At 46.2% G+C, this 9,862-nt stretch overlaps 1 protein-coding gene across 1 annotated transcript in view; it reads right to left on the bottom strand.

Annotated features, from left to right (window-relative positions):
- Positions 1–2,094: 2,094 nt before the first annotated feature.
- Positions 2,095–9,862, bottom strand: part of LOC115031957 (ras-specific guanine nucleotide-releasing factor 1-like) — a 26,147-nt gene continuing 18,379 nt past the window's right edge. Inside the window, exons 8-9 of the mRNA XM_029481974.1 lie at positions 5,465–5,713; positions 2,095–2,521 (exon numbers count right to left, since the gene is read on the bottom strand). Coding sequence (XP_029337834.1) covers positions 2,095–2,521; positions 5,465–5,713 — 676 coding nt within the window. The remainder of the gene's footprint in view (positions 2,522–5,464; positions 5,714–9,862) is intronic.

Here is a 9,862-nt window from a genome sequence, read left to right as displayed (position 1 = left end):
GTGTATAAAACTGAAACTGAAGTAAGGTTGTCTACAGCATCAGACTGTAGACTGCCTCATTCTTTCAGGTCCTCAAACCCCAAGTCTTTCAGATCGATCTGCATAGGTTGACAAAAGTCAACACATTTGAACACACAGAAATCCCACAGGATCACAAAACTGGAAACTCCCAAGTTGCCATTGAGTTCATTTGTATTGGCCATCTACTGCTGGGTGTGGGCCTATCCTTAAGCATGGTTTGTATACCCAGTGAGACTCTGGTAGGAAAAACTAATTTTTCCTTTGCAAGTAGTTATCAATTGGAGATAGCTTCTGGGTTAGGGATGGGAACTAGGCAAGCACTCTTGTCAACTGGGCTACATTTCCATCCCAAATGTCTGCATTTCTAACAGATTCTAGGGATGAACACGCAGCTGAGCTATGGACCACACTGAGTAGTAAGGCATTTCTGTTTGTCATGAGATGTCTTGAGTAGCCAACTGTCTGATTTGCCAAGGNAAGTCCCACTTTATCTCATCCCTTGTTTCTGATCTAAAATAAACATTAGTCTCATAATCATGGGAAAGTCAGGGCTCACATACTCTTTGTACAATGGGTTTCTCTAAAAAATTGTGTGTGTCTGTCTGTGTTTGTCTTTCTGTGTCTGTTTGTGTGTGCATTTCTGTGTGTTCATGTGTGTGTCTATGTGTATGTTTGTGTTTGTATCTATATGTCTGTGTGTATATGTGTGTGTGTATGTGTGCATGAGTGTGTGCTTTGGGAAGATGGTTTCATTGGCAAAGTGCTCACCACATGATCATGAGGACCTGAGTTCAATATTTACCTACATTAGAAAGCCAGGCTCAGAGGCACACCCCAGTAACCCCAAGTGCTAAGAAGGCAGAAGCATGAGGCTCCCTGGGGCTCATTTGACAGTCACCCTTACTGAATTAGTAAGCTCCAGGTTCAGTGAGAGACCCTGTCTCAACAAAACAAAACAAAACAAAACAAAACAAAACAAAACAAAACAAAACAAAACAAAACAAATCAAAAACACATATAAAGACAAACACAGTAAGACTATGCTGGTAATTCCTAGCATACTTCCTGATCTGAGATAACACAGAACTCAATGGAACCCTTGTAGGAAGGTCAGGAGAGGCCGTAGATAGGAAGGCACTAGTGGCCCCAGAAGGATCTTGGGTCACTGACACCATCTTTGGTGTGCCAGGTGTGCTGAGCTGTTTTCTAGAGCATACAGTGCCTTCCTTACTCTCCATTACTTTACATGCCATCATTTTTGTCTAGACTGTTCTCCCTTTCTATTGGTGAGCATCAAATTATTGTATCCATTATGAAGGCTATGTCAGTGCCTGGCAAATTACAGAAGTGGATTCTCACAGTCATCTATTGGATGGAACACAGGGTCCCCCATGGAGAAGCTAGAGAAAGTACCCAAGGAGCTAAAGGGGTCTGCAACCCTATAGGTGGAAACAATATGAACTAACCAGTACCCTCAGAGCTCGTGTCTCTAGCTGCTTATGTAGCAGAAGATGGCCTAGTTGGCCATCACAGGGAAGAGAGGCCCCTTGGTATTGCAAACTTTATACCCCAGTATAGAGGAATGCCAGGGCCAAGAAGCGGGAGTGGGTGGGTAGGGGAGCAGGGTGGAGGGAGGGTATAGGGAACTTTNGGGATAGCATTTGAAATGTATATAAAGAAAATATCTAATTAAAAAAAATAAAGGAAAAAAGGAAGCCACTTCTGGCTCTCTCAATGGCAGCCCCAGCATATCCTCTTGTGCTCTTCTAGCACCTTTCAAATGTAACATGAGCCAGATCTTCACTTGTCAGTGTTTGGTCTGGTCCCCAAACTACACTGTGAATCTTGTGGGCAGGACGGAGGCCATGAGATGATCTGAATACAGGGATGCAGGATGCTACTGTGTTAGGGAAAAGGAAGGCACAAATTTGAGAACTTCAGCTGAGGCTCATCTGAGGTATGATGATATCCTGGGAGTTTCTGATGTCCTCACCTTGGCAACCTATCCCCTCCACAGTCTGTACTGCCTACATCCTGTATAACAGAGGCTTTGCAAGCCCAGCACAGTCAAGCCTAGCAGTGATGTGTGCCAATAAGGTAGTTCTGCTCATGCATCCACTTACTCTGCTTCCTGGAGGCTGAGAGCTCCCCAGGCTTCTCTGGAATTGTGGCAGGCACATCAATCTCCTCTGGAGTCTTGGGTAAGCTGCTGGCCACACAGAGCTTGCCAGTGTCCAGTGTGGTTTTGCCGTAGGGAGAGATGGGTGAGTGTATGTTGGCATAGCTATCGGAGCTGCACCCAAGCGAAGCCAGTTCCAGCGCCTTGCCACCTGTGATGATGGGGATGTTGAGGGACAGCTTCCGACGGCGGCTCGGGGACGATGTCCCGATGGCCAAGGGTGGTGGTGAGGAGAACTTGCGGCTGGCGCGAGGGGACTTGGGGGCATCTCCGTACAGAAGCTTGGCATTGTGGCTGCTGGAAAACAAGAGTTCCAGGGACCTGCGGGGAGGGGAGGAAGAGGGAGAAAAGGCTGTGAGTGTAGACTTGCCCACCTGGCTCACAGTGGCTGACAGCGGGTGATCTTTCAAGCCAGGGTGGGTCCCTACACAGGGTTGTGATTAAAGGATTTGGGGAACAATGTCTATCTCTACAAAGCTGGATGTCTGAGTGGTGGGCATGGTTCTATCTGATGTTCCTACCTCTGCCTCCTTTCTGAGGTGCTATGGCTCCTGACTGTAGGGCCTCCGTCCACCCACATGAGGCTACTAACCTGTATGGTCTGCCCTTGTCCTTACAGTGGTGTGCTTTGAGCATGAGGAAGCAGAGGCTCATCTGAAGGAAAGGCAGAGACTCATCTGATGTCTCTGACTCTGAACCCATGTCTCTGCCATGATGGCACCTGAGGAGTTTCACCTGTCTACTGGGTTTGAAGTAGAAGTGTAGTTAGTGCCTTAGCGATCTTGAGGCCAGGCCTGAGTTTAAGCTACCTCAGTCATAGACTTGTAAGGACCTTGTGGAAAGTCTCTTTACCTTTTTGGGCCCCAGCTTGCCNTTGGAGGGCTTCAGTGATGGAGGTATGAAAGATGGTCTGGGANCCAAGGTATCTACTGGAGGATGTAACTTGAACATCATACCATAAAGGACTCTTCAAAGCATGGCAGGTATACACAGAGCAGGGGTACCTTTTTGTATCTCTCTCTCTTTTATTTTCCCTTCTTTCTGTAAAGGGTGGGCCCTTAAGTTTCCCAAAGGGGTTTAGGGAACAGAGAATAATGAATATCCCTTGGCTTCCCTGACNAAGGNTTGGGTACTAGGGGGTGGGTAAAAAGGAGCTTAGTGGCGCTTCTGTGGTGGCGGCAGTGCAGTTCTGTGACAGTGCAGATCTGGCACCCACCCCATGCCACCATGATGCCCATGAGGAAGGCGGAGCCCAAGTGCCACTCCACAAGGCTGTTGGCCAAGCACACCCCTGCCAAGGTGGGAAAGGGTAAAGCATCAGATGAAAAAAGTGCAAACAATAGGGAAGAGGGGAGCGAAGGGCAAACGGCTGAAGTGGCTGACCAGCAAGNCACAGGTCTGCCTGAAGACAATGGAGAGTGCAGCCTCTGAAGAAGAGAAAGCAGCCAAGTCTGACCAAGCATCCATCGCATCTGCCAGTGGTCTGTGCCTCCCTTCTTGTACAATCCAGAGGAATATTTTATCAACTATTTTGTAAATGTGAGGGGTTTTTTGTTTTGTTTTGTTTTGTTTTTTTTTTCTTCTTTAGAAACATTTTTAAAGGTGAGGGGGGTCCTATCTCATCCCACTTTTTAAACGTAAAAATTTTTATTTTTTTAAAGAGAGGTTAAATAAATCATTTGCTGGTTTTTGTTTGGTTTTGTTTTTTTGTTTGTTTGGTTTTTTTTTTTCCAACCAGAAAATAGCAGGATACTGAATCAGGAGAGGCTGTGTCTGTCTCGGGGGGCACGATAACATTCCGTAGAGGGGGCTAACTTTATATCCNACAGTACAAATACAAAGCATACTAAATGACAATTTGGAGTCTCAGTTGTGCATTTGTGTCTGGAATATTTTCAGTTATATCTGGTTCTATTACATATATATAGTGTTTCTAGTAGAACCATTTGGTAGGAAAGCCAGTCCTTGGTCCTTGCCCTGTCAGAACTGTGATGTCTCTGGTCATGGCAGTCCATTTTCCTAACAGTTGTGATAATGTGCTGTGAAAAATGGAAATTCTGAATCTGTTCTGTGTGTGGCATAAAATCATAAGTCGGTAGAACTAAGGGTTATGACCATGTAGTTGTTATGAGAGCTCTTAGGGAAACTTGCTGAGTTTGAGGTTGGAATATCACTGGAATAAATTAAAAGGAAAACAATATGTAGCTCTTCATTGGGGTACATGAACACAATATGACTCTTCGGTGTTTGGGTACCAGTGATAAAGATTGGAATGTTGGGATAGAGAGATGGTTCAGGGGTTAAGAGCACCGACTGCTCTTCTGGAGGTCCTGGGTTCAAATCCTGGCAACCACATGGTGGCTCACAACCATCTGTAATGGGACTGGATGCTCTCTTCAGGTGAGTCTGAAGACAGCTACAGTGTACTTAAATATAATAAATAAATAAATCTTAAAAAAAGAATTGGAATGTCTGTGTACTCTGCTCCTTGACCAATAAAATCTCAGTTGTGAAAGAGTATAAAAGAAGAAGGAGGAAGAGGAGAAGGAGGAGGAGGAAGAGGAAGAGGAAGAGGAGGAGGAGGAGGGGAAGGAAGGAGAAGGAGAAGGAGAAGGAGAAGGAGAAGGAGAAGGAGAAGGAGAAGGAGAAGGAGAAGGAGAAGGAGAGAGAGAGGAAGAAGAAGCAGAAGCAGAAGCAGCTTAGTGATCAGCAGTGTGGGTGGCTAAGCCTCAAGGGGGCTTTGGGGCAGAGAGGGAGAGCAGAGCCATCCCTCCCTAGAGAATATAGTCTTCCCAAGAAGANCTCTAACAGGCATAGCTGAGGGTGACCTTGTGCTTCTGCTCCTCACACTCATAGCTCCAGAGCTGTGGGATTATAGGCTGGTACCACCAGGCCTAGTTTCCTCTGAGAAACAAACAAACAAACCAGTCGTGAAATATACTCCCTGTGTGATCTGGGAATGATATGTGCCTTTAGTACTCCCACTTCCGGGACAGCCTCTTTTCCAGAGACCTTATAGGTTGAGAAATCTGTGGGGTTCAGGAGGGAGTGCATGGTCCCAGTAGGGAATGTGTGTGTGTGTATGTGTGTGTGGGTGCATNTGATAGAGTGAGTGTGGATGTCAGGGGACAACTTGCAGGAGTGGGTTCTCTCCTCCCACCATGTAGGGTCCAGGGGTTGAGATTAGTTCAATCAGGCTCAGTAGCACACTAAACCTTCATGTCAGAGTCCAGTAGATGGTGATGACAAAAGGCATGCATCTACCTGGCAGGAATCGCACTCATGGGTTTTCTGTAGATATTGATCAGCTTGTCCAGGACCACCATAGCATTGGTGAAGACACGATAGGAATGCAGGAAGGTGTTGAGAAAGTCAATGCTCAGGAAGCGAAGATCAGTCAGGCGCTCCAGCAGGCGCTCCACGCTGGCATAGCGGATCTGAAGCACTTTGCAAGAATTCATGGTCTTGCTGAAGCGAATGTCAACATCATCACAATATAAGGAAGCGTCAGACCTGTAAAGGGGAGGGCAAGGACAGGTGACATGTGTGCAGACATGAATATCACGGTGACATAAGGAGGCACCGAACCTGAACACTGAGGGAGAAGGAAGTAGTGACAAATGTCTAAGGTGTCTCTTCACCAGGTCAGGGGTGAGGCTACCACCAGGTCTTCTTGTCAACCCTGCCCCTCCCAACACAGACAAGAACAGCTTTTCTGGAATCTTCAGAAGGAACTCAAGATTAATGATGCCTTCTGAGTTTGGTGGGAATCAACAGCCCCCAAAGCCATTCTGTCATGCAGTCCTAACTGGCAGCTGAGCCAGTTAATGGCAGACTCAGTTAATGCTAACAGCTTGGCTATAATTATAATTAAGCTTTAGCAATGACTCTGAAGTGAGTTTTGTTGTTTCGTTTTTCTGGACATTGTAAATCTTTGTAATCACATTTTGCCTTTTTTATTTTTGACAACTGAACGTCTCAGAGTGAAAGGCGGTGTTCACTTGGTTTTCCTTCCTTCCTTGTGTTGGCCTGGATTCCCTGAACATTGACCACTGTTTCTTTGTAGTTGTTTTTACTTGCAGATTGTAGCTATCTTAGAACTTTTGTGTTTCTGGTCAGATGGTGCCAGCAGAGCACATAAATCAACAAATAAATATACGCTCTTATCAAAAGAATACGCTTAAAAGTTTTATCGTAATGAACTCCCCCAGAGCAAAAACCACCTAAAGAACTTCAAAAACCACTTCAGACTATCCTGACTNCCGAGTAGAGAATATGTTTACTCCTGGAATGGTTACTTTTCTCACGGCTGTGACAGAACACCGAACAGGAGTAACTTCAGAGAGGAAGGTTTATTTAGGCAGTCCACCACAGGGCAGTGGCCGGGCGGTGCTGGGNAGCATGGTGCTGCTAGCTTACATGGTGATGAATCCAGAAGCAGGGTGTGNTTAGAACTCTCAATCCCTTTTGCCNTCTAGAGTTTCATCTCCTCCAACTCAGCTCAGCCTTCCAAAGCCTCTACAACTTCCCAGAATAGTGTCAGCAGCAGGGTACTAAGTACTGAAACACACGAACTAGTGTGCGCGTGTGGGTACTTTATATTTAAATCATAAATGTGGAGGATGTCCCTTGATGTCAGCTCTATCCTCGTTTCTTGTCTTCTATATTCTTAGTCTCCTCATCTGTGACCTGGAAATAAGGCCTTTCAAAGAATTTTCTTGAGAGTGGAATGAGTGAGCCAATTGGAGAGGCCTAGCATGGTACATGGAACACAGAGAGCTGTAAGCGGCTCTGAATTCCCTGACTCTGCAGAGGGTGTCTCCCACTTGAGGGTACAGACAGAGCTCCAAGGAACTGAGAAAATGGACTTATTTTTCCATTTGTACCACTTCTAAGGTGCTTTTGGGGGGCGGGCGCTGGTGGTACAGCTGGGCAGTAGAGCACCTGCCAAACATGTTGTGAGGCCTTATGTTCAACTCCCAAGTATTTTCTCTAGATATACTGGGATTTGAAGTATCAATAAGTATTGATATTTTCCCCCAAAGCCTCCAAGGAGCAGCAGGGTGAATGCAGGATGTAAAGAAACGGAGCAGCAGATTAGGGTCTCGTGTGGACAAGTGATAATTCCTTGTTATCTGAGTTGTGGTCCCCTGCCATGCTTCTCCCTAGCTGCATCAGTCTTCTCTGCTGCACGGACCAGAGGGGAAGTTGGATAAGTGGGCTGTACTGGTTGGTTTTGTGTGTCAACTTGACACAAGCTGGAGTTATCACAGAAAAAGAAGCCTCCCTTGAGGAAATGCCCCCATGAGACCCAGCTGTAAGGCATTTTTCAATTAGTAATCAATTCGGGGAGGGCCCCTTGTGGGTGGTACCTCACACACACCGCCCCTGGGCGGGTGTCCTGGGTTCTATAAGAAAGCAAGCTGAGCAGGTCAGGGGAAGCAGCACCCCTCCATGGCCTCTGCATCAGCTCCTGCCTCCAAGTTCCTGCCCCGTTGAGTTCCTGTCCTGAGTTCCTTTGGTGATGAACAGCAATGTGGAAGTGTAAACTGAATAAACCCTTTCCTTCTCAACCTGCTTCTTGGTCATGATGTTTTGTGCAGGAATAGAAACCCTGACTAAGACATGGGCCCAACCCAAAGTATGTAGAATAAAAACCACAAGGCCTACAGAGAGAATGACGTCTCAAAAGAGATCGTCTCAGAGACAGAGGTAAGGTCTTCTTCTAAAGCAGCATCCCTGTAGGGATAAGGAACATTTTAGAAACCTGCTGACCAAGTCCACAGCTTGGCCCCTTACCATTTTTCAGCTGATACTATTGTTCCCAAGGGCTCTGTCAGAGCGGTCACCAAGGGGGTGGGGCTGATACCCTTNGGGNACAACTCTACCACTTGCAGAATAAAGCCCAACGGCTTGCCAGACACAACGTTGTTAACTGAATCCCACGCNTCTCACCCGCCCCATCTTTCACCACATGGTGTAGATTGCTGTGTTAGTTAATAAGGTCTGACTGGGCTATAAAAAGCTCAGAGAAATGAGAAGTGAAATTAAGTATAGGAATAGCTCGTGAGACACAGCACACAGACACACAAACTACAGTATCCGTATGTTGAATGTGGTGAAGGATCAACGGACCACATGGGTACCAGATATTCATGGTACCCTTAATATACATGAGGCACAAGGGGCGTTCAATATTTACAAAGCTGTGAGCAAGATGTCCACTGATGAAACATACATGCAGATAAGATCACGGTGGTTGGTTAGGCCAACTGACATGCTCAGCTATGGGCGAGCATGTGTGCCTTCTTCCATCTAAGAGAGAGCGAGTATGTATGTGCCACAGACCCAAGTACCTTTTATAGTTTGGGCCTGCTCATNTAACTTTTACTCTGCTCTATGCAGCAGGGAAGACTGGCACAATATAGAGGGTAGGGGGAAAGGCAGGGCAGGAGAGCACCGTGTAACTGGGACTCTAAGCCATTCTTACCTACTGTTCCATTTCTCTACTCCCAACCCTGCTTCTAAATCTGTGTTTTAAATGGACTCACCAAAGACTATGGTGAAACATCTTAATTTGGTTGGTGAGCCTGTCTGCTCCAAGGCCTNTGGGATAATTGGTCTGATCAGGTACCTGGAGACCACAGTTCACCAGGTCATGCCCTACACGGCACTCTAAGCCCATAACTCTGCAAGCCCATGGGATTATTCATCATTTCTCAAACACACAGCCCTGTCCTGACTCTGAGCAAACACTCACACAGTTCCTTCTTTCCAGAAGGCCTTTCTATTGAGCAAACTGCAAGTGGCCTTAGATGTTAGCTCTGGGTTCCCTTTTCAAGGAAACCTCGTACAGCTGTGCCAAGTGAGTTAGTCTCTCATCCCCTGCACCCTCCAAGTACCACATAAACTGTCTTATGGCACCCACTCTACTGTCCATAGTGGCATTTCATTGTGTCTATTTGGTTCACTGAATAGCTCTTCCTATGACTCCCACTGCCACCACCTCTGGGTGGTCAGTGATGTGGAGGAGAGGGGAATATTTGACCATTGTCAAAGGAGTTTAAGGGATCTGGTGCACCCGAGCTGTCTCTGCTGACCCCTAGTGATACAGGAGAAACTTGAAGTGATAAAATTGATGTTATAAAGGATCTACTAATAAACTTGCCTAGGAGACAGTAGGTCACATAAAGTAGAATTTAATTAACTAAGGGAGCAGTGCCTCCCCAAACACCTCAAAGGTAAGTGGTATACTAACTAACCAGGCTTGCTAGAGATAGTTCAAGTTTAGCATGATGGGAAAACACCTGCCAAGGTTTCTTCACCAGGATTGCCCTCCAACTGGATTCCATTCCCNTGGCAAAGAAAACACCCNATTTTAGTTAGGGTTTGACTGCTGTGAACAGACACCATGATGGAGGCAACTCTTATAAGGACAACATTTAATTGGGGCTGGCTTATAGGTTCAGATGTTCAGTCTGTTTTATTCTTGACTCTAAAGCTAGAGCCATGTGGCTGAAGTTGGCGAATTCTGCTGCTTGCTGGGGCTGGAACATGGCCCCCTTGTTCTATTACAATATCACCAGCTTTCTGTTTTCCAACTGCTTCCCTGCCTAAGCTTGGCTGCCCTGGAACTTGTTTTATAGATTTATTTTGAATTCA

Source organism: Mus caroli, chromosome 9 (genome assembly GCF_900094665.2).
Source record: "Mus caroli chromosome 9, CAROLI_EIJ_v1.1, whole genome shotgun sequence".
NCBI lineage: Eukaryota > Metazoa > Chordata > Mammalia > Rodentia > Muridae > Mus > Mus caroli.
Note: the sequence above shows the minus strand (reverse complement) of the source record. Positions and strands in the feature narration are given on the sequence as shown.